At 39.3% G+C, this 24,854-nt stretch overlaps 1 protein-coding gene and 1 pseudogene across 1 annotated transcript in view; one reads left to right on the top strand and one right to left on the bottom strand.

Moving 5' to 3' along the window:
- Positions 1–942: 942 nt before the first annotated feature.
- LOC102849619 lies at positions 943–3,743 on the top strand (annotated as a pseudogene).
- A 5,946-nt stretch (positions 3,744–9,689) lies between these two features.
- AKR1C1 (aldo-keto reductase family 1, member C1) overlaps positions 9,690–24,854 on the bottom strand; it is a 130,290-nt gene continuing 115,125 nt past the window's right edge. Inside the window, exons 6-7 of the mRNA XM_006903071.1 lie at positions 19,091–19,173; positions 9,690–9,732 (exon numbers count right to left, since the gene is read on the bottom strand). Of these exons, the coding sequence (XP_006903133.1) occupies positions 9,690–9,732; positions 19,091–19,173 (126 nt within the window). The remainder of the gene's footprint in view (positions 9,733–19,090; positions 19,174–24,854) is intronic.

The raw sequence follows: 24,854 nt of genomic DNA, 5'->3' as shown, positions 1-24,854 counted from the left end.
GTCTTATTTTTACAAACTCCCTCAGGTTCTGTTTTTTTTTCTGAGAATATCTTGATCTCTCCTTCATATTTGATGGAAAGTTTTGCTGGGTACAGTATTCTTAGTAGACAGTCATATTCTTTGAGTGTTCCACTGTCTTCTTGCTTACATGGTTTCTGCTGAGAAATCAGCACTTAATCTTATCTGCTTTCCCTTACAGGTTCCTTTTGGTTTCTCCCTAGCTGCTTTCAGAATTCTCTCCTTCTCTTTGGTTCTGACAAATTTGACTAAGATATACCTTGGTGTTTTTCTTTTGGGATCTATTCTATATGGTGTTTGCTCAGTTTATTGAATATTTATTCTCTCTTTCTTCATGATGCCTGGAAAGTTTTCTCCTAGTAATTCTTTCACAACTCTTTTGGTGCATTTACTTGCTTCTTCCTGTTCTGTGATTCCAATGATGTGCATGTTATTCTCTTGATGGTGTCCCACAATATTCTTAGGTTTTCTTCTTTTTCCTTCCTTTTTGATTCTGCTTTTTGCTCTGCCAAAGCAGTGGTGACAATTCTATCTTCTATTTCACTGGTTCTGTGTTCAATCTTCTCAACTCTGCTATGTGTCCCTCCATTATGTTGAAAGCGTCTGAAACATTGGGCCTCATATTTTGGATCCTGGTTTCTTGCTTTTCCAGTGCCTCTAATGCCTTGTTAGTTTTATCAGCATTGTTATGGATTATTTTTTAAACCTCCTCCTGATTTTTGCTTATAGTGTCCTGAAATGCTTCAAGTTTGTTTTTCACCCATTGAAAATATTAAATAATGTTTCTTTTGAATTCTGTGTCAGAAAGTTCCATCAGGCCAATGAGCGGAGGGAAAATTTGCGAGAAGGTGGTGGGGAAAGATGGCGGGCTGGGTTGGAGTTTTCAATCTTTATGAATAGGCTCTTCGAGTAACTGTTTAGATCATGGCGCCAAACTCAACTAAATCTTTCTTAGCAGATGCTGGATATGGAGAATAGGAGCTGGATGTGAATTGGACCAAGGTCTAAGATCTGGCAAACTCGGTCAACAGTGTGAAGCAGTTGTTCGTTTTCCCAGGCTCTTTCAGAAGTATCCATTCCCCATTCTTATCAATTCTGCATTCTTAAAGTTAGCTGATGTTTTCAGAGTTGGGAACAATTTCCTGAGGCTGTGTGTTCTTAAAGTTACCCAACAAAGTGAGAAGCATTTAGAGAAGATTCTAAATGTGGATGAATTTGTGAAGAGAATTTTCTCTGTGATTCGTAGTAATGACCCCGTGGCATGAGCCATTACACTCAGGATGTTGGTAAGTCTGGCATCAATAATTCCTGAGAGGAAGAATGCACATCATAGTATTCGACAGAGTCTGGATTCACATGATAATGTAGAAGTTGAAGCTGCTGTTTTTGCTGCTGCAAACTTCTCTGCACAATCGAAGAATTTTGCTGTAGGAATCTGTAACAAAATCAGTGAAATGATTCAAAGTTAAGCCACACCAGTAGACTTGAAGCTGAAGTTGATCCCTATCCTGCAGCACATGCATCATGATGCAATCCTGGCTTCCAGTGCTTGCCAGCTGTTATAGCAGCTGGTCACATCCTATCCTTCTACCAAAATGGTGATTGTTTCTCTGCACACTTTCATTCTGCTTGCAGCTTCGTTGGTTGATACACCTAAACAGATTTAGCTCCTACTGCAGTATTTGAAGAATGATCCCAGGAAAACAGTGAAAAGACTTGCTATTCAAGATCTGAAATTACTTGCCAATAAAACACCACATACTTGGAATAGGAAAAATATTCAGGCCCTCTGTGAATGTGCTCTTCAGACTCCTTATGACACCTTGAAACCAGGCATGCTGTCTGTCCTTTCCACACTGGCAGGGACCATTGCCATCAAACACTACTTCAGCTTAACTTCAGGAAATGTGAGTTCTCCCAGATCTTCAGATTTAGTTAGATTAGCCCAAGAATGCTGTTACCATAATAACAGGGGCATTGCAGCTCATGGAGTGAGAGTCCTAACTAGTATAACTGTCTCTTGTCAAGAAAAAGACCTTTTGGAACGGAAACAAGATTCTGTATTTGGCCTGGAATCTCTTCTGGTACTTTGTAGTCAGGATGACAGTCCAGGTGCTCAAGCCACTTTAAAGATTGCGCTTAATTGTATGGTGAAGCTGGAAAAGGGCAGGCCTCACCTTAGCCAGTCAGTGGTCGAGACCTTGTTGACTTAGTTGCACAGTGCCCAGGACTCTGCCCGGATTTTGATGTGCTATTGCCTGGCGACTATTGCCATGCAGCTGCCAGTACTGGGTGATGGCATGATCGGGGACCTCATGGAGCTCTACAAAGTGATTGGATAGTCCTCCACAGACAAGAAGCAAGAACTTCTGGTGAGTTTGGCAGCAGTGATTTTTGTAGCCAGTCAGAAAGCTTTATCTGCTGAAATAAAGGCAGTAATCAAACAGCAACACGAAAGCATCTCTAATGGATGGACTGTATACCAAATTGCCAGACAGGCTTCCCGAATGGGTAATCATGACATGACCAGAGAGTTTTATCAGAGTTTGCTGATTCAGGTGGCCTCAGAACATTTCTACTTCTGGCTAAACAGCTTAAAGGAGTTCTCACATGCTGAACAGTGTCTCACTGAGTTGCAAGAGGAGAATTATAGTTCAGCACTTTCCTGCATTGCTAAATCTTTAAAATTCTACCATAAAGGGATTCCATCCTTAACAGCTGCCAGTACACCACTGAATCCATTAAGTTTTCAGTGTGAATTTGTAAAACTCAGGATTGACCTTTTGCAAGCATTCTCTTAACTGATCTGTACTTGTAACAGCCTAAAGACAAGCCCTCCACCTGCAATTGCCACAACAATTGCCATGACATTAGGAAACGACCTTCAGAGATGTGGGCGCATCTCCAATCAGACGAAACAGTCCATGGAAGAATTCCGAGGAATGTAGAACTACAGCAGCAGAGCTGTTTACTGATATCTCATACAATAGAAGCCCTGATTTTGGATCCAGAATCAGCAAGTTTTCAGGAATACGGATCTAGTGGAGCAGCCCGTGCTGATAGTGAATATGAGTGAAGAATGATGTCTGTCTACAGTCATGTCTTGGAAGAGGTGGAATCACTCAATCGAAAATACACTCCTGTTTCTTATATGCATACAGCATGCCTCTGTAATGCCATCATTGCTTTGTTGAAAGTTCCTCTTTCATTTCAAAGATATTTTTTCCAGAAATTGCAATCTACCAGCTTTAAGCTCGCTCTGTCACCATCACCATGGAACCCTGCAAAGCCCATCGCCCTCCAGAATAATCAGCAGTTGGCACTAAAGGTAGAGGGAGTCGTTCAGCATGGATCCAAACCAGGACTCTTTCGCAAAATTCAGTCTGTCTGTCTGAATGTTTCTTCCACCTTACAGAGTAAATCTGGACAATATTATAAGATCCCCATTGACAACATGATGAATGAGATGGAGCAGAAAGTGGAGCCTCTTAATGATTACTTCAGTACTCAGTTCCTGTTGAACTTTACTATCCTTGGGACCCACAACATTACAATGGAATCCTCCGTGAAAGAAGCCAATGGTATCATATGGAAGACTGGCCCCAGAACTACTATATCTGTAAAATCTCTGGAAGATCCTTATTCCCAGCAAATGCGCCTACAGCAGCAACAAGCAGCAACCGTTACAACAGCAGCAACAACGGAATGCCTACATACGGTTTTGAGTGCACAACAAATTTCAAAGGGGTTGCTGAAATTGGCAAAAAGAATTTGCTTTTCCAGGTGAAATTAACATATGAAAGTTGTGAAGTGTAACCCACATATTAATTGATTTTTTTTTTGGTAAGGTCATATCCTGGACTTTTTTTCTCCTTTTAATTTAAACATTTTGTTTGAAAATAATCGAGTTCTTAGAAAGGTTTTTATTTTTTTCCCTTTTATTTTTATTTTTTAAATTTTTTTACCTTTTAAACCAAGTCATTTTTCTCATGTTTAAAATTTTTTATATGTGTTGTTTGAGTCTCTGTCTTTAAAAAAGTTTTCCATGTTTAAATCATTGAATTAGTAAATTTGACTGTTTTTTCACCAAAACGCATCCTTTGTTGCTGACAAACATGACATTCCAGGCTAAGAGTTGGGATGTTCTGACCATGGTTGAAGACTCAGCCGTGTTAGTTTAAACCGAGTCTTTCCATAGATGGACTTGATGGGGATGCCTTGTAACATCCAGCACTGTGAGATATTGCAGGTTTGACACACTGCTCACGGACTCTTCCTGTGTTAAAGCAACCTTATTTATAATTTTAGTGTTGGATTGACCAAAATGCAAGTAGCAGTTACATCAGGCTTGGAGATTTGATAATTTGCTGTGGTTTATAGTATGTTTGTGACTATATAATCTAGAGTTTTTAGCACTATTTCTAAAAGTGAAAAAAATCAACGATAGTTAATATTGTATTGTTTTTTAAAATTGAGGGGCAGGTATTTTTCTTTGATCTGGTTGAGTTTCTTTGTGGTGAGTTATGTAATACACTTGATTGTCTAGCGACAACAGTCTCTGTAACACACTCTCACATCGTTGGAATGCTCAGGGACTAGAGTTTTCCTGGTTATCCAGAAAACTTTTTTTTCCTTTGTATTATACTTGTTGAAAAAAATTTTAAAATAATGTACTTTCTCGCCTTAACACAGTGTATTAGATAGAATTTAACCTGTCTATCTTGACTTGGGATCAGCTAGTCCTTCAGGGTCGTGATTTCTAAGCATCAGGGATCATAGCCTTGCCAGTGTTGATGTGTCCATCCCTATGTTGCTCTTAAGCAAAGCAGTGCTCATTCTCTAGAAGTTTCCTTTTAAAATAAATCTCAGCCTCTTTAAAAAAAAAGTTCCATCAGACTTTCTGGCTTCAGGAAATCCATTGCTACTGTATCACATTTTGTGGGGTGATATCTTGCTTTGGGCTTGTGTGGTAGTGAGGTAGTCTTATTTTGGGACAATGCTGTGGTAGAGATTTTCATGCCTGAGGTGACAGCAAGTTCTTGATCTGATGTCATTGCTCCAGAAGAAGGTTTGCATGCACAAAAATGGATGCATGTAGGGTTGGTGCACATACAGATGCACGTATGGGCAGGGTGGGGACATGCATGCAGATCCACATGGGAAAGGGTAAGGAGGAGGCCTAACTGGAAAACTAGGAAGCCTTGGTTTTCCCGTCAAGAACTGAGTCTGCCACTCCAGTGGAGCTCCAGCTGTCTCACCTGTTCCTGCTTAAGGTGATAGGATCTCACAATTGGTCCAGCAATCAACCATGATCCCCCATAAGAACCTCACTCTTTTTCCTGCTGTCCTGCTTAGTCCTGCTGGGTGGGTACTACTTGGGTTCCCTGCTCCCTGCTGTGGCTTGCTGCTCCCCAATGAGGCTTCCTGTACCCGCTGATGCTTACTGCACCCTGCTGATGTTTGTAGCTCCTGAGGCTCTCATATGTCCACATTGATCCACAGCAATGGGGATTCTCACCTCCTTCGAGGGGCCCAGAACCTCCCTGTTGCCTGAGTTAAGGGGTCCCATGTGGGACAGCCAGACAGCAGTTTGTTCCCCAAAGAACCTGCTTGCTCTTGGCGGGTGGGTCCACAGCAGTTTGGCTGGTGACTTCTGTCCGGGACCTAGCTGGCCTGTGTGTGGTTCAAATTCCAGCTCTCAGGACTGTCTCTCAGCTGCCCTGGGTTATGGCTGCTTGCTTCTGGCGGGTGGGTCCCACAGGGGCTCAGATAGTGACTTCAGGCCAGGGCTCAGCTGGCAGCTTCCTCTGGGGCCTGCGACTGTATGCTCCTGTGGCTTCCAAACAAATTATCTTAATCAAAGTTCTGACTCAAATTCCTACTGTTTGTGTGCAGTCTCTGCACCCCTGTGTCAGTCTTTCTACTCTTGCTTTTCTTACAGATGCCATTTCCTTGGTGTATTTTTTACCACTCTTTCTATTTCCCTCCTTATTTTTAGATATGTCTCTTGTACAAAACATACTGACAACTTTGAGGTTTTTATCCATTCTGCCACTCTTTTCCTCTTAATTCAGGTCTTAAGTCATTCTTCACATTTAGTGTGTTTATTTTGAGGTCAGGTTTTTATCTTTGCTATGTTGGTGTGTTTCTTTTTTTGTTTTTCTGGTTACTTTAGTCTATCCATTTTCCTTTGCTGTCTCTGTTCCTTCACCACCCCTCCCTCAGCCATCTTTTCCCCTATCTAACCCAAATATAATGGCTCAGACCTCTGTTATCTTCTATCTGCTCTTAAATCTTTAACTCTCTAGTGATGTTGGCACTCTGAGCAGGTGGGGTGGGGACTGGACTTCATTTAGTCCTCTAAATGAAGGCCTTCATTTAGTCCTTCTTGTAGAGTTGGTATTGTTCTCATGAATTCCTTAAGGTTTTGATTTCCTGCAAATAACCTAATTTCTCCTCCACCATTGTTGATATACATCTTTGCTAGAAATAGGATCTTTGGCTGGCAATTGTTTTCTTTCTGTCTTCTGCACATACCAACCCATCTTCTTGCTTGCATGGTTTCTGCTGAGAAGTAAAAGCTTAATCTAATTGACTCTATTTTATAGATGATTCTTTGTTTTTCTCACACTGCTTTCAATATTCTATCATCTTTGATTTTGGGGAAATTGAGTACATTATGTCAGGATGTTCTTCTTTTGTGGTCTAACCTGTTTGGAGTTTGCTGAACTTGAATGTATATTTACTAATTTTTCATGAAACTCAAAAAGTTTTCTTCTACTACCTCTTCTACAACTTTTTCAATGCTCCCTCCCCCGCCTCCATTCCTGGTCTGGTATTCCAATCATATGTATGTTGTTTCCTTTGATGCTATCCCACATATTTCTTAGGTTTTCTCATTTTGCTTCCATCTTCTCTCTGGTTTTATCCCAGTAAGTTTTCACTTAGGTTTTTGTTTTCTGTTTAACTGATTCTCATTCCATCTCTTCTATATTGCTTTGTTTTCCCATCCAACCTGCTGAAAATTTTTGCAATACTGGTCTTGATAGTCTAGATTGTAGATTCATGTTTTCTGTTCTTTCTGACACTGTGTTAACTGTACTTTATCTTGTAAGATTTTTTCAATTTCTTGTTGCTCTCTACTTACTGCTTTAACTCTTTTACATCATTTGTAATGTCTTCAATATCATTTCTAGCAAATCCATGTTGGTATATTTCTTCTGTCTTTCTGGTCCTTGGGTATTCTTTGAGTCCATGATATGCTCTGATTTTTTAGGAAAACACTTGTTCTGTTTTGTAATATTTGAACCTGAGTGCTACTTCCTTGACATTTTATGAAGTTCTTCTTTATGGATGTGAGGCAGGTTCTGTTATGTCTGTGTAGGAAATGGCCCATTCCTTAACTTCAGAATTTAAGCTTTGAATTCAGGTTCCCAACAGAAATTTCTTGGCTGGTCATCTGTTCCCTGTTAAGGTGGCAAACTTCTCCTCTGGTTGTACCTGGGGAACAAGTGAATGGGATCTTTCCTTTTGACCAAGTGTAGTATCCCTGCTCTTCTGTGAGTCAGATGAAGCTACAGTTTGAAGTCTTGGTGGGAACTGATGCTTTGTTAGATTGTACAGTGGGAGATAGGAACTAGGGGATGGGGGCATCCCACTAGGCACTTCCTTCTAGGTGGATTGATCCAAGTAGGAATGTAAGGGTGAACTCACAAGTATCTTGAGAGTTGCTTCCCTAGCTGCTGACTGGTTCAGGGAAGAGGACAGGTGAGTGGATGGAGGCAGAGTGGATGCATGGGGTTCCTGGAGATGGGTTGGATTAATGTGTGTCATGAAAGACACTTCCCTCACTGCTGGTTGTTCCCTGGAGTTGGGTTGGCAGATAGGGGATAGAGAGGCAGAGAAGACTCAGGGAGACCTGCATGGTGCTTCCCTCTCTGTTAGCTGGTTCTCAAAGGCCTCTCTTTTTTCATTTTTAACTATGTATACCTTCTTGTTAAAATTTTTTGAAATGGGAAAACATTTTTTTTCATGCTGTGAATTATAGGAGTCCAAATTAATGGTGTTAGCTGTCTTGATTAATTCAGAAGGCTTTGAGAAACAAACCATCCTATTCCTTTTTCCTAGTTTCTGCTAGCTGCTAACATCTTGGCCATTCCATTGCCATTCCCTGTTCCATTATCATGTGTCTTCTTTTCTTGTGTAAGTGAATCTTTCTATGTCTTTCTCTTTTGTAAGTGGCCACTTGAAGATGATTTGAAATGGACCCATCCCGCTGTGGTATCACATCAGTAATATCTTTTGTATTTAAATTTGCAAAAGAAGCATCTGATTTTGCAAAATACTGTATTTCAAGTATATAAATGTATTTGTTCCAATGAAAAGGTTTTGAGAAATATGGCATTAAATGTTCAGGCAAAGTGGATCTATCAATTTTTCATTTGATAGCTTGCTTCTGCACAGTACAGTTAATTTATGTGGTGAGTCATTGGATACATATACATGGCTGCACACCTGACCCTCAGCGTGGGTTCTGGCCAAGTGTTTCCTTTTATTGGCAGGATATAATTATCAAAATAATATTTTCTAGTATTTTCCAAGAAGACTATGTGCTCTATTATTCTTGAAGTGCTCAGCATTGTTAAGTTCAGTTCTTCCAAACATACTAGGTCCCTGTACACCCATAGCCCCAATTTATCTTTTCAGATTTTCTGGATTTCTGATCATTTCTACTGTTCAGTGAGAGTCCGTGTGGTGTTTATTCTTTCAGTATATGTCTCACCTTCTTAAGTGTATGCAAAGAGTTTGTCTTGTTCCCTGAAATGGTTAAGTAAGAAATCACTGGTTGGTAATACCTGCTGACTATCATCTCCTTGGTGGCCTAATGGGTAAGGAGTTGCATTGCCATCCCAAAGACAGGCAATTAGAATCCACCAACTGTTCCACCATCACCTTCCATGCAATCAACAGCCCCTGAGAATCTACTGGAGGATGTCAGCTATGAGTTGGTTCTGATTTGACAGCACATAAAAACACTTTATTTACAGGTAGCCACTAGTCATCTGTAAGGAGGTGAGCTGTCTGTTGATGTGGTGCTGAATATGTTTTAGCAATGCATCTAGATTAGATAGACTGCAAACAAAGGCTTTCTGACCTTCTGAAAGTCACTTAGTCATGAAAACTCTGCTATCACAAAGATTTTATCTGGATTGAGCTTGAGCATAGTTTAAGATAGGATGTCATTCATCATGCACAGGATTACCGTGGGCTGGGCTGGCCTGATGGTAACCTGTTTTCTAATGAAAGAAAAATCCATGTTTATTCTCATTACTGAATCTTTTTGAAACCATTTTATCTCATTGTCATTTCCTTCAAGCTTCTAGCTAGCCAAATCCTAGTTTTTGGACTGAATGACACAAGAAAATAGAGTATACAAACATCATAGACTAAGTGGAATGATTTTAGGAGAATTTTTAAAATTTTTTCATAAGGCACCAAGAATACAGTATTTTTCTTTGTTGGTTTTTGGGTGCATTACTAGGTAAGAAGGGATCCGTTATTAAACATGAAGGATTTCAGCAGAGGTGCTGCCTCTCATCATTTGTGTCTGAAAAATCCTGTAGTCAATTCCCAATCAAGGACATCTGGAACAAGTTATGGCAAAGATTTCCTTAATACTCTTCAGAAAATGGATAATTAGGGTTGTCAGAAAAGCTGAAAGAAAAAAGACAAAACATTATATGGATTCAGACAGTTTATAATGCAGAACAGGCTTTGTTTTAAGTTGGCATTAAAGTGTAAGACACATTTTTGCATTTTCTTCTTGGTTCTATAACATGCCTTTTACAGAGTTTAACCATGACCCTTTTCATATATTCTTGAGAAGAAATTGTACTCTAATTCTGAAGCCACAAAATTAAAATACACAAGCTGCTCCAGGGGAGAAATTTAGGCAATCTCCTACTGTGCAATTATCTGTCTCTGAAAACATGTTGCAGGGTCAGCTGTGGGTCAGTTCTGACTTGATGGTATGCAACAACAACAAAATAATAATTAAAGATGTAAAATTAGATTCCATGGCCTAAAGTTTAACACATAAAGACACATAATCCAAATAGAAAAATATCATGTCCTCCTTTGGCTGCATCTGTCAAAAAACCAAGGAGATATTCTGTGGATTTTTCACTTGGATTCTCAGTAAAATTGAAAACTGATTCTACCTTGTTTTGAATAGGAATAAGTCAAGTTTCTTGTTCAGTATTAACATATATTTAGGATCATATATATTGTTAATAACCATCACACTTCATCTCACTAGTTCATTAATTTTTTTGTGCCTAACATATTCAATCTATGGAGAGATCCAGAAATCAATATAATGATGTTTATAAGATACAATATAATCCTTAGAGAGGTTCCAATACAGTGAGAGAGATCCCTATGTTGTTGTTAGGTGTCATCAAGTTGTATACACCTCATGGCGACCCTATGTAAAAAGAGCAGGGGCCACATGGGGAACGGCATATCTGAGTTTTATTAACTTTACAGAGGGAAACTATCCCCATTCACAGCATTAATAACAGAAAACCAATTCTCATGAGGTCAGACATTTCCCCACGCTCCCTTGTCCTTTCCACTCATCTCAATACGAATTTTAATTCTTTGGTGGGTTCAAAATATGATGCGATAACTCACAGACCACACAGAACCATATTTGGGAAGTCAAAGTGTTGTAATTCAGATTGTTGTTGTTATGTGTCATTAAATCACCTGTGACTCATAGTGGCCCTATTTACAATAGCTCTGAAGGTTTCCTGTTCTAAGCCAGTCTCACTGATTCCAAAACACCTACCCCTATTGCCCTAGTTACTGTATCAGTCCATCTAGTCTGGGGTCTTCCTCTCCTGCGCTGTCCCACCACCCTTCTGAGCATGATTTCCTTCTCCAAGGACCAGTCTCTCCTGGACACGTGCCCAAAATATGTGAGACAGAGTTCCAAAATCCTAGCCTCCAAAGAGGAACTTGGTTTCACTTTCTCCAAGATAAATCTATTTGCTTTCTTGGCACTCCATAGTATGTTCAAGACTCTTCTTCATCACCACAACTCAAAGGCATCAATTCTTCTTCTGTCATCTTTAGTCATTGTCCTGCTCTCTGATGTTTAGTAAATAATTGCAAAGACTATGGCCAGGATTAGGCATACCTTGTTCTTTAGACTGCTAATGTTGCTTCTCTGTACTCTGGAGAGGTCCCTAACAGCAAAGTTTCCCAGTTCGATTCAGCTTTTGATATCTTGACTGCTGGTACTAAGAGTATTGACTGTGGTGCGAAGCAAGCTATCAGTGTTAACAATCTCAATCTCTTCTCCATCCATCATGTGTTGTCAGTTGTCCCAGTGGTGAGAATCTTTGTTTTCTTGATGTTAAACTTCAATCCATATTGAAGACTACAGTCCTTGACCTTCTGTAGCAAGTGCTTTAGGGTTCAGCAAGCAAGGTTGTGTCATCTACATAATGTATGTTGTTGGTGAGTTTTCCTCCAATCTTGATGTCACATTCCCCCTCATAAAGCACAGCCTCCTGAATGATCTGTTCTATTTATAAATTGAAAAGGTATGGAAACAGGACATATCCCTGACACACTCGCTTCCTGATTTTGAATCATGCAGCATTTCTCTGTTCTGTTCTGAGGACTGCTTCCTGGTCCAAGTACAGGTTTTGAATAAGCACAATGAAATGTTCTGGGATTCCCTTTCTTCCTCAGTTTATTGTAATCTGCATAGTCAAATACCTTTGTATAGTCAACAAAACAGGTAGATAGCCCTATTATACTCTTGGATTTCTGCCAAGATTCATCTGACATTGACAATGATGTCTCTAGTGCCATGAGGTCATACAAACCCAGCTTGTGTTGTTGGTATTTCTCTGTCAATGTACTGTTCTGGTTGTTTCTTGATACTCTTCAGCAGGATTATGCTTGTGTTTGATATGAATGATATTGTACGATAATTTCCACACAGTGTCAGGTCAAGACAGCTCTAGAAATTGCAAATAGGAACCTCAGTCTCAAGCCTTATGGCCTTTAAGTGTTCCCAAGTTCTCAGTCCTGCCAATATTGGCTTCCCACCCACAATTGTTCAACAAAGTTGTCAGTCCAGTCTTGCCAATATTGGCTGTTCACCAATTTGTCCAACAAACTTCTGAGTCCTGCCAATATTGGCTTATCTCCAAATGGTCCAATGAAGTTATCAGTGTTGACAATATTGGTTTCATCCTTCCCCAGGTCCCCAAATTACCATCTTACATCAGTTCCCCAGTTCAGCCATGGATGCTACTGCCATCATGAAATTGTCCTACATTTCATTGTTTGGGAGAGGTCTCTCTTCTGTGGTTAAGGGAAGAATGCCAGCTCTTCTGATGGGGAAATTCCCTTCTCTGCAGCTAGAGCTGTTTAATTTATTGGCAAGATTACCAATTGATGTATTTCAGCAAACAGATGCTGCCCTGTATGTGCTTACAAAGTTGTTTCAAGAAATAGGGAGGACAACTACTTGGTCAACTGACTGAAGTGATAAATATTTATTCCCATTCCAAAAAAAAAGATGATCCAACAGAGTATGGAAATTATTGAATATCACTAATATTACACACTAGCAAAATCCTGCTGAAGATTATCCAGAAAAGATATACACAGTACATTGGCAGGGAACTACCAGAAATATAAGCTGGGTTTAGAAGAGGTTGTGTGTGGCACTAGGGACATTATTGCCAGTGTTTGATGGATCTTGGCCAAAAACAGAGAGTACCAGAAGCATGTCTATCTGTGTTTCGTTGACTATGCAAAGGCATTTGATTGTGTGGATCACAATAAATTGTGGCTAACCTTGAAGAAAATGGGAATCACAGAACACTGGATCATGCGTATATGAAACCTAAATTGGGCCAGGAAGCAGTCCTCAGAATAGAGCAGGGAAATACTGCATGGTTCAAAATCAAGAAAGGAGTGTGTCAGGGATGCGTTCTGTCCCTGTACCTTTTCAACCTGAACAGATCACTTGGGTAGCAAGGCTTTATGAGGAGGAGTGTAGCATCAAGATTAGAGACTTATTAACAACCTACAATGTGCAGATGACACAACTTTGCTTGCCGAAACTGAAGAATATCTGAAGCACTTGCTACAAAAAGTCAAGGACTGTAGTCTTCAATATGGACTGATGCTCAATATCAAGAAGACAAAGATACTAACCACTGAGCCAATTGGCAGCACCGTAATAGAGGGAGAAGAGATTGAGGTTGTTAGCAATTACAGCTTGCTTGGATCCAGGAATCAAAAGACAAATTGCATTGAGAAAATCTGCTGTCATGGACCTCTCCAGAGTGCTGAAGAGCAACGATGTCAGTCTAGATACAAAGGTGTGCCTAATCCAGGCCATGGTCTTTCCAATTACTTTTCATGCTTCAGAGAGTTGGAAAATTACTAAGGACGACAGAAGAAGAATCAATGCCTTCAAGTTGTGGTTCTGGAGAAGAGTCTTGAACATACCATGGACTGCAACGAAAACACATAGGTCTGTCTTGGAGAGGGTAAAACAAACTCTTCTAGGAGGTCAGGAGTTTGAAGCTCTGCTTTACTGACTTTGGGCATGTGGTCAGGAGAGACCAGTCCTTGGAGAAGCACATCATGCTTGGAAGGGTGGTGGGACAGAGCAGGAGAGAAAGGCCCTCGATGATATGGATTGATACAGTAACTGGGGCAATGGGGGTTGGTGTGTCAGAATTAGTGAGACTTCTTAGCACAGGGAAGTTTTCAGAGCTTCCATACATAGGGTCACTATGCATCGCAGGAAACTCAGCAAACAATAACATACTATGACAGGTTTGGAAACAGGTGTGATATTCACTTGCTAAACCACATGTCTCCAGAAACTCTATGAATTTTGACAAATGTCATTAATTGTAGAGGGGCTTCAGGCCTTTCATTCATAGGGTCATTATTTGTCGTGCTTGACGCAAAGGCAATCAACAACAACTCAGTCCCTTTGTGGAATGGTAGATAGCCAATCCCTTTGTGGATAAAACAACATGCCTCTGTTACACGACCTGCCCCTTCACATCATCATCCATGCTAGAAAACCTATACTGTGAGACAAACTCTATACCCTATGAACAACTCTGAACTCTGTCCCATCCAGCACCATACTCACAATCTCTGACTCACTGGAGCCATTGTTGCAGTCACAGTGTCAATCCATCTAGTTGAGGGTATTCTAGTCTTTTGCCTTCTCTCCACTTTCCCAAACACGATGTCCCTCTCCAAGGAACATAATCTCTTAGCAACATGCACAGAGTATGTGAGACAAATCATTATCATCTTTGCCTCCAAGGAGGTATCTGGTTGCACCTTCTCTGTGTGTTCTCTTGGCACACAGATGTAAGATATTTCTATGTGTTCTTTTGGCAGTCCCTGAGATAGTCAGTTCTTTTAACATCACAACTCAAAGACATCCATTTGTCTTTTGACATCCTTATTCATTATCCTTATTCATGGTTCAAAGAGTATGGCCTGAATCAGGCACACCTTGGTCCTTATACTATCATTCCTCCTCCATAAGTTGGAGGGGTCCCTGAGAGCAGACTTACCCAGTCCAATTCATTTCCTGATCTCGTGTCTGCTGATACCAAGCATATTGATTTAGCTCTAATTAAGATGAAGTCATTGGTAGTTTTTAATCTTTTCTCCATTTATCATTTTCACTATTGGTCTGTTGTTGTTTTTATGTGTCATGGAGTTGCTTGCAACTCATAGCAACTCTACGTACAATAGCCCTAAACCCTACTTTATCCTGTGACAACTTTATTGTCTCTGACACACCTATCACTATTACACCAGTGACTGAATCAATCCATCTCATCAAGGGTCTCCCTATCTTGTGCTGTCCTTCCGCCCTCCCAAACATGATACTCCTGTCCAAGGATTAGTTTTTCCTTGTAACATATCTAAAGTATGTCAGATGATGTTTCAGAATCTTTGCCTACAAGAAGCAGCCTGATTCCACCCTCTCCGGGATGAACCTGTTTGTTTTCCTAGCAGGTCATGGTATATTCAATACTCTTTTTGCTATTGGTCTAGTGGTGAGAATTTTTTTTCTTGAAGATGTGATATAATCCATATTTAAGGCTGTAATCTTTGAAGCAAGAGCTTCAAGTCTTTCTCACTTTCAGCAAGCAAGTTTGTATGATCTGCATAACATAGGTTATTGATAACTCTTCCTCTAATCCTGCTGCCACTTTCTTTCATAGAGCCCAGTTTCTTGAATAATTTGCTCAATATACAGATTGAATAGGTATGGATAAAGGATACAACCCTAACATATATTCTCTCTCACTCTCTCTACATATACATTACTTAATTTTAAATCCTATAGTGTTCCCTTGCTTTGTTTGCACAACAGCTTCTTGGTCTACGTATAGGTTTTGCATGAACTCAATTAAGTGTTTGATATTCCCATTATTATCAATGTTAACATAATTTGCTATGATCCACATAGACTTTGCATTGTCAACAAAGGATAAATAGGCATTATTCTAGTATCCTGAGCTTTCAGCCAGAATCCATTTGACATCAGCAATGGTATCCCTGTAGCCTTCTAAATCCAGCTTGAACTTCTGGCATTTCTCTGTGAATGTACTACTGTTCTAGTCATTTTTTAATGACATTCAGCAGGCTTTTGCTTGCATGTAATACTAATGTTATTATTCAGTAATTTCCATATTCTGTTGGATCACCTTTCTTGGGAATGTATACAAATATGTATCTCTTCCATTCAGTCAGCCAGGTAACTGTCCTCAATATTTCCTGGTATAGACTGGTGAACATGTCCAGGGCTGCATCTGTCATTTAAAACATGTCAGCTGGTATCTGTTGATTTCTGGAGTTTCATTTTTTGCTAATGTCCCAATGAAGCTTAAATACTTCTTTCATTCATTGACTCTTGATCATATGATAGTTCTTGAAATACTCTAGTTCCAGGCAATTCTTCTTGATACAATGATTGTGTATTCCTCTCATCTTCTTTTGATGCTTCTGGATTATTTAAAATTTTGCTCATGGCATCTCAAAGTAATGCAAGTCAAGGCTTGAATTAGTTTTTCAAATCTTAATGTTTGAAAGATGCTGAGTGAGGTTTTTTTTATTTTCCACTTCTAGGTTTCTGTACCTTTGTTTATCATTGTTATAATTAGCACAGCTCTTGTCTGTAAGTTTTCTCTACTGGGATAACTTATGGTTTCTGTAGTGCTGAAAACTGTACTAGTGCTGTGTCAAATGCCTGAGGGGTCACCAATGGTGGACAAGAGTTGGTAGAGCTCCCAGATTAAGGCAGACTTCAACATAGGATTGGCCATCCAATTCTTAAATAGCAGGCTTCTAAAAATCCTGTGAACAATATGTGGATATCCCTATATGATAGTAATATAAATATAAAATGACAGAAAAGGATTACCTAAAATTAAGGTATGTAACAGGTAGCAGGAGTTACCAAGGACTTGCTACTCTCTCTGCATCATTTACCCCTTTTCCTGCTGGTTTCCCCCAAGTTGACAAACATATTACAAATGATAATTCCCTACTTGCACATTTTTTTAGGGCTATGGGTATGTCATTGTTCTAATCTATTTTCATTCATGATCCCATTATTTCTTTTAAATTCTTCAGCACCAGTAATATATTCCTTGCCTTTTCCACATTTGTGATAAATATACCCTCTTGTTGAGTATCATTTCATTATATGACTCATAGCAACTCTATGAACAACAGATCTGAATGGTGCCTTGTTCTGTTCCATCCTCATCATCTCTAATACACTTGAGCCCATTGCTACAGTCATTGTGTCAATACAACTCATCTTCCTCTCTTTTGCTAACCCTTCCCTTTTCTAGGTATTATGTCTTTTTCAAAGAAATAGTCACTCCTAGCAACATTCCCAAAGTATGTGAGAGGAATCTCTGTCATCTGTGCCTCTAAGGAAGTCTCTAATTGCACTTTTCCCCCAAGACAATGTATTTGTTCTTTTGGTGGTCCGTGTACTATTCGGTGCTCCTCTCTAATACCAAACACAAAGGCATCAATTTTCTTCTATCATCCTTATTCATTGTCCCCACTCAGATGCATTGCAAGTGATTGAAAATGACTATGTCTTTACTCAGGTGCACCTTAGTCTTCAAGCTGATATCTTTGCTCCTCAGTTATTTGGAGAAGTCCCTGACAGTGCACTTTCCCAAAACACTGTCTCCTGATCCCCTGACTGCTGATACCAAGGGAACGGACTGTAAATCCAAGTAAGATGAAATAGTTGTCAATTTCAATCTTTTCTCCAACTGTCATGATACTGCTTATTGTTCCAGTATTGAGAATGTTTGTCTTCTTGACATTGAGGTGAAATCCAAATTGAAGGCTGTAGCCTTTGATCTGCAGCAAGCATTTAACATCCTCCTCATTTCCAGCATGCAAGGGTTGTTGATGAATTCCTCCCATACTGATTTCACATTCTTCTTCATAGGGTCCAACTTCTCAAATGATTTGTTCAGTGTACAGACTGAATAAGTATGAAAAAAGGATACAATCCTGAGCAAGATATTTTCTGATTTTAAACCATGCCATTTAAACGCTTTATCTTTTATTAAGAGAGTGCTAGTAGCTCAGTGGTAAGAAGTTCTGTTGGAAGCTGCACTGCATCCTGAAGGCAGATGATTAGAATCTATCAGTTGCTCCACAGGAAAAGGATGAGCAATCTTCTCTCACGTGGCTAACACCCTCTGAAAACCCACCAGAGGTTCAGCGTGCGTAAATTTTGACTCAACAGTACACAACAACAACATAGCTCAGTGATAAGGAATGTTGCTGTAAACCCAAAGGCATGAGGCTTGAATTTACCAGGTGCTCCACAGAATGATGGGCAATCTCTTCTTGTGAGATTTTTCTGCCTCTGAAAACCTGGTGGAGAGTCACCTATGGGTTGGTTTTGAGTCAATGGTACTTAAAAATAAGAACAACAATTCTTTCTTAAAGTCTTCATACTTAGAGCATGAAGGAATAGTAAAGATATCTTGTTGGCTAAACTTTTCTCCAATTTTGAGTTTGTTTTCTACACTTTTGTTTCAATACACATTGTTTTAACCTATTTCATTGTTTGTATTAGGATCATGATACTTCAGAAACTCAAAACCAAATGTTCTTCTTACACCTACCAAAGACAGCATCTCTGGTGGCAAATGTAATGCTATGCATAAAAAGGTACATATTTGCAATGATCTAGCAACAGTATATGATATGCAATGTTCGGAGGGCTCAATAATTTAGGATACAAATGAAGATAAAAATTGGAAAAGCATTAAGACATAAAATGTACATATCTGTTGAAGATGCTGGAAATTTCAGATTGGACCAAAAAGGGGATAGGTTGTTATTAGGTGCCCTCTAGTCATGTACAACTCATAGCAACATGAAGAACAGATCAGAACTCTGTCCTCTACTGTGCCATCTTCATAATTTCTGACATACTCCAGCCTACTGCAGCAGTTATTGTGCAAAATATCTATGTAAATGTCTTTTCCCCAGCTGTTGGAGCAATTGAGCAGATTTAAGTAAAGAACATGATAAAAATAATTTTATTAAAAATCAATTAAGTAACATCTCTGCTATCCAAAGATACATCCAAGGTATTATTCTAGAGATGAGAAGTCTATATAGAAGATACAGATTCAGCAATGATATAGATTTCTTTGGAAATGTATAAGGAGCAAGGAGTACGTATATGACCATCAAACTGACTCTGGATCTCTATCACAGTTTTGTTGGTTTAGTGAATGGAACTCATACTGAACAGAGATGCGAATTCTTAGAGGGTACTGCTACCTCATATTTGTTCCAAACAGGTCACTACCTCTTGTTGAGTAAATTAGTACAAATTTTCCTCCCTTTGGAAGAAGGGCAGAAGGGTGAAGGGTTGGAGGAGGAGGAGGGAGGTAAGAAGAGGACAAGAAGCACAGAGAATATACCTATTGAAGTCACTTACATGTCAAGAGTTGTATATCGCAAATTTCTGTTTAGGTCATCTATTGTTTTCATGTCTTCTGAAGTCAGTTGGAACTCAAGGGCCTATAAGAGTAATAAAAACATTAACAAAGTATTTTGTTTGCTTGGCTCCACATTAAGCACTCTTGGTACCAAAAGCCAGGAAATTAAAAGACAAATTGCATTGGGAAACTCTCCTGTCAGAGACCTCTCCAAAGTATTGAAAAGCAATGATGTCAGTCTGGAGACTAAGGTGCACCTTATCCAGGCCATAGTCTTTGCAATTATTTGTTATGCATCAGAAAGCTGGACAATGACTAAGTATGACAGAGAACTGGTGCCTTTGAGTTGTAGTGCTAGAGAAGAGTATTGAATATGACTGCAAGGAGAACAAAGAGGTTAGTCTTAGAGAGGGTGAGACCAGGCTGCTCCTTGGAGGCAAGGATTCTAAGGACATGTTGCAAGGTGGGACCAGACCTTGGAGAGGATGTCAGGTTTGGGAGGGTAGGGGGACAGTGCAAGGGAGGAAGATCTTAGATGAGATGGATTGATTCAGTGATTGGGGGGGTAGTGGGGTAGGTGTGTCAGCGACAAAAAGATTGGCACAGGATAGAGCAGGTGGGGTGAGGAGTCACCACTAAAAAAATAATTGACTCAGGTCTCTACTTGATGAAGCTCCTTGAGACTTGACATAACAACAACAACAACAACATTTTAAAATTATAATAACATTTAAAAATTATAACATCTCCATTCTTAAAAATCCAAGTGGACTATTATTGCAAACAGCAATTCACATTATATAAAATACAATATTAATAACAATAATAAGCAAATACCCCCTGCCCCAAGTACTACACAATATGAGTTAGAGAAAATATCTCATTTTTTAAAACATAGTCAGAACAAGGAACTCTATTTTTCCTACTACTTCACTCAAAAATATCTCATTTGTAGTAGCAACAATTAGATTATTCTGTCAAGAAAGAAATTTAAGTATAAATATATTTCTCATCAAGATTCTAAAATACTATTAAAACAAAGATTTGTGGTAAATTCCATTATGGCAGAACTGTGTTCTATTGAGTCTTCAATCATTGGTATTTTGGAATTATATCACTGATTGTTTTTCTGAGTTACCACTGGATATATTGACATTTTATTAACAATCTGTGACACTAAGAATATATAAAAAGAGGAACAAATTATCAGCAGCACAACACCCTATGGATTATGCCACAAAAGCTCTAATAATAGTTGAATAAATTTAACAAAATAGTTCATGATTTTCATGGATGGATTATTTTAAAAATGTCATTTGTTGTAAATTGATTGTTGTCTTATTATTATCATCTTATTATTTTAAACATTATTAACATTTTTTTTCAGCGTGGAAAAAAGGGTGTAAATTATATGAGAAACTGGTTTTCCCAGGACATGTGTGCGTTAGAATATTCTAAGGAAGCCAAGTTTGAAAGTCTTAATATCCTGGGACCATTTTTCAAACTCTATGACCCAGATTCATTGTGTTTATTTTGGTTTGCTTTTGCAGATTGATGGATAAAATTAAAAGAAGAGATTGTCTGAAATATTCTCAACATGGGCAATGAAGTAGGAATCTTGCATTAGGTTTGGAAACTGAAACACACATCCTGTATTTAAGCGTTCATGAAGCCAGACAACTTACAAGGACGTGGTTGTGTAAATATGAATGTTAAAGGTGGAAATAATTGTTGATACTTAGATTTGTAGGTCAACCCTTGCACAGGCTTGCTTCTAAATACACTCTTTATGAATGATTCAAAGATTTCTAGGATTTTGTGATTAATTTAGTATAATCCTAGACTTGTGTGACAAAAAGCATTCTAGAACTCTTCTTTGGAGATGTTAGGTTGGAAAAAGGAATGTGAAGAGCTTACAAAAAACCCACCAGAATAAGTAAAGGAATAAATCATAAATCATTGCCAATAAATCAGACAGACTTCTAACTGTCCCTGTAGTGGGATTTTCTTAGACAATAAATTGCACAAGGGGAAATTGCCCACCTTTCTCATTCAAAAAACCTGGTGGATTCTAATCACTAGAGAAGTCCTAACTTTTGGGTTCAAGTATAGTTCCTAATGGAGTAGTTCACCAGAGTTACCCAGAGAAGTAAGACACCATAAATAAAAAGCTACAGAGGAAGAGTCAGCAAAATGAACCCAAAATGCTTATTAAGATTGCTTTTGTTGACACATGAAGAAATGCTCCAAATCACTGGCAATAAGAGAGATGCAAATCAACTATGAGATACCATCTCACCCCAGTAAGAATATAAAAATTTAACAGAAGAGCAAACAACAAATGCTAGCAAGGTGTGGAGAAACTGGAACCCTTATTCACTGTTGGTGGGAGTATAAAATGGTGCAACCACTGTGGAAAGCGGTATGAGACTTTCTCAAAAAAATTGCAAATAGAAATAACATTTGACTCAGCAATTCCACTACTGGGAATATACCCCAGATAAACTAGAACTGCCACCCAAGCAGATACATGCACACCCATATTTATCATGGCTTTGTTCACAATAGCAAAGAATTGAAAACAACCTAGGTGCCCATCAACAAATAAATGGATAGAGAAGCTCTTGTGTATTCACACAGTGGAATACTATGCTGCTTTGAAAATCAAAGAACTCATGAAATATTATTAAAAATTGATGATCCTGGAGGACATTATGCTGACTGAAATATCTCAGTCACAAAATGACAAATACTGCATAGTGCCACTGTTGTAAAATGGGACTGCTTTCAGGGTTGGAGTGAGACTGAGAAAGATAGGATAAATTATGTATAATACTGCATTAAAACAGATGAGGGAGAGAACTGTTTAAAAGGGATTAGGTATTATTGTCATGACAGGAGTCCAGAACAAAGGCTGCATAGTGGAGTGGACTTGGGGGAGAGAATTTTATAACAATGAAATAATTTTTCTTTTACTTTTCAAAGAGAAGAGCAAATTGGGAGGAGGGTGTTGGGCAGGGAGAAAAGTGCAACAATGAATGAATGGAAATCCAAAGTGTCTGTAAACTTTCATTAAAATTAATAATAAAAAAAGAAAAAAAGATGCAAATCAAAACCCAATGAGTAGGGGAGCTCTGGTGGCCTAGTGGCAAGGAGCTGCAACTACAATCCCAGAGGCACACGGTTCGAATCCACCAGATGCTCTGCCGGGAAAAGGAGGGACAATCTCCTCCTGTACCAGTCAGATCTGATTTGACGGTACACTCACACAAAAATAAAAACAAAACAAAACAAAAGAAAAAAACAAAAAAAAACCACCAATGAGTAGTGGTGACAAAAATGTAACAGGACAGCAAGTAATAAATGTTGGCAAGGATATAGAGAGATAGGAACTCATACATTGTTGGTGGGATTGTAAAATGGTACGATCACTCTGGAAGGCAGTTTGGCATTTCCCCAAAAAGCTGAACATAGAAATACCATATGACCCAGCTGTTCCACTGCTTGGAATATACCCCAAGAGACTGAGAACTGAGGTACAAACAGAGACTTGTATGCCAATGTTCATAGTAGTGTTATTCACCATCACAAGAATATGGAAGCAGTCCCAATGTTCAACCATAATTATGGATTGAGAAATTAAGGTACATTCACAAGATAGAATATTACACAGGGCACAGGAGTAATGATTTTGTAAATTACTACTAACGTGGGAGGGTTTGGAGACCATTATGCTGAGTGAACTGACTTAATCTCATAAGTCAAATACTGTATAAGGCCATTATTGTAGACCAAGTATGAGGATTCAAGGTGGGGGGAGGTAGAAGCAGAGGGGTGAGCGTATGTGGTAATCATAAGGTCGAAAAATTTGATAAGGGGGTGAAGGAAATGGGAAAGATCTGGTGTGAAAAACCATGTATCCAACTATGTGTAAATAAACCAGTATACAATAAAAGCAGTTTAGAGAATAAACAAACTGGATTGGGGAGAAAAAAAAAAGAGCCACTGTTGGAGTCATAAAGGTATAGCCTTTGGGTTAGCAACACAACTTCCTACAGACTATGCCAAATGAGCTCCCTGACCCAGGAGACAGCAGAGTTATAACTTGCCAAGATTCTGAAAGGCACTGAGAAATGGTGGGAATTGGTGGCAAAAACATAATGGCAGCATAATAAGCAGAGCAAATACAGCCCTGTAACAACAACAATAACAAAAACATCTTACACATCAAGCAACAGAGAGAGTAATCTGAGTGTCTTTGGGCAAGAATTTGCTGGTAGAGTGGGACTTCTCAGAGAACTTGCCTATATTTACTGATCCATGGAACTAGAGCAGAGTGGTTTTGAGCCCAGACTTCTAAGCGAAGTGGTGTGTTTGCTTCTTGCCTTTTAGTTGGTAGAGGGATGGTACATTTCTCACCTTTTAATTGTTTGTTGTGTTATTATGTGCTCTATCCTGTGCCAGTCTTATTGTCTCTGGCACACTTACCCTTATTACCCAGTCACTGAATCAAGCCATCTCATCTCAGGTTTTCCTCTCTTGTGCTGTCCTCTCACCTTCCCAAGCACAACGTTCCTCTCCAAGGACTGATCCCACCTTGCAATATGTGCAAAGTATGTCAGACAAAGCTTTAGAATCTTTGCCTCCAAGGAGCAGCCTGGTCTCACCCTCTCTAGGATGATTTTGTTTGTTCTTCTAGTAGTCCATGGTATATTCAATACTCTTCTACCAACACCACAGCTCAAAGGCATCAATTCTGCTTCTATCGGCCCTAGTAATTGTCCAGCTTTCTGATGCATTAGAAAAAGCTTTATAACAATTGTCCAAGCAGGGAAGAGGCCAAGGGACTGTACTGCAATGAATGAGACAGGCCTTTCTATTGGTGTGGCTGAAAGGAGCCTCTCTCTCTTGCTTGAAGAACTCTTTTCTGAGTCATTTCTAAACCTGAATAACCCCCACAATTGTCATTATTGCCTCTGAGTTGTGTATGGCCACTGCAATGGATTTTAGAGCCTAGTAGAGAAGTAGAGAGTGCTGTGAGAGGGGTAGTTGATGTCAGATGATAAAAAGTTTGGAGGGTGGAGACATGTTGGACCTCTACCTCACAGGTTTCAGTTTGAGTTGATGCTGATGGTGATTATTTCTTGTGGTGAAGTTAGAAGAGGTCAGATGCCACCACCAGTCCATTTTTACAGTTTTTAAAATCCGGGGTATTCTGATTTGCAGATACAGCTAATGCAATAACTACCCACTGCATATGGATTTAAACTGTGGTGTTGAAGAAGAGTACTGATGTCAAAAGAACAAATAGATATGTCTTGGAGAATGTGCAACCAGAGTGCTCCTTAGAGGCAAAGATGGTGAAGTTTTGTCTTGTATACATTGGGTATTGCTAGGAAAGGCTGATCCTTGGAGAAGGACATCATGCTAGGAAAGGTGGAGGGATGATGAAGGAGAGAAAGACCCTCAGCCACATGGATTGACACAGTGCCTATAGCAATGGGCTTGAGTGTGTCAGGGATTGTGAAGATTGAACAGGATAGGACAAGTTTCATATCTGTTGCTCATAGAGTGACTATGAGTTGTCCTTAACTTGATGTTACCTCCAAAAATAACATATAAATAAGATAATAAACATAGCCGGCCGAGCCTGTCGTCGGGTCCGCCGAGGGGACACAAGAGGATGCCCGCACAGTCTACGTGGGTAATGTGGACTATGGGGCCACCGCACCACAACTCAAGGCACACTTTCTCAACTGGGAC

This window comes from Elephantulus edwardii, unplaced genomic scaffold, assembly GCF_000299155.1.
Source record: "Elephantulus edwardii isolate Elephantulus edwardi_28Jun2011 unplaced genomic scaffold, EleEdw1.0 scaffold00505, whole genome shotgun sequence".
Classification (NCBI taxonomy): domain Eukaryota; kingdom Metazoa; phylum Chordata; class Mammalia; order Macroscelidea; family Macroscelididae; genus Elephantulus; species Elephantulus edwardii.
The sequence above is the reverse complement of the archived record's forward strand: the minus strand, read 5'-3'. Positions and strand labels throughout refer to the sequence as shown.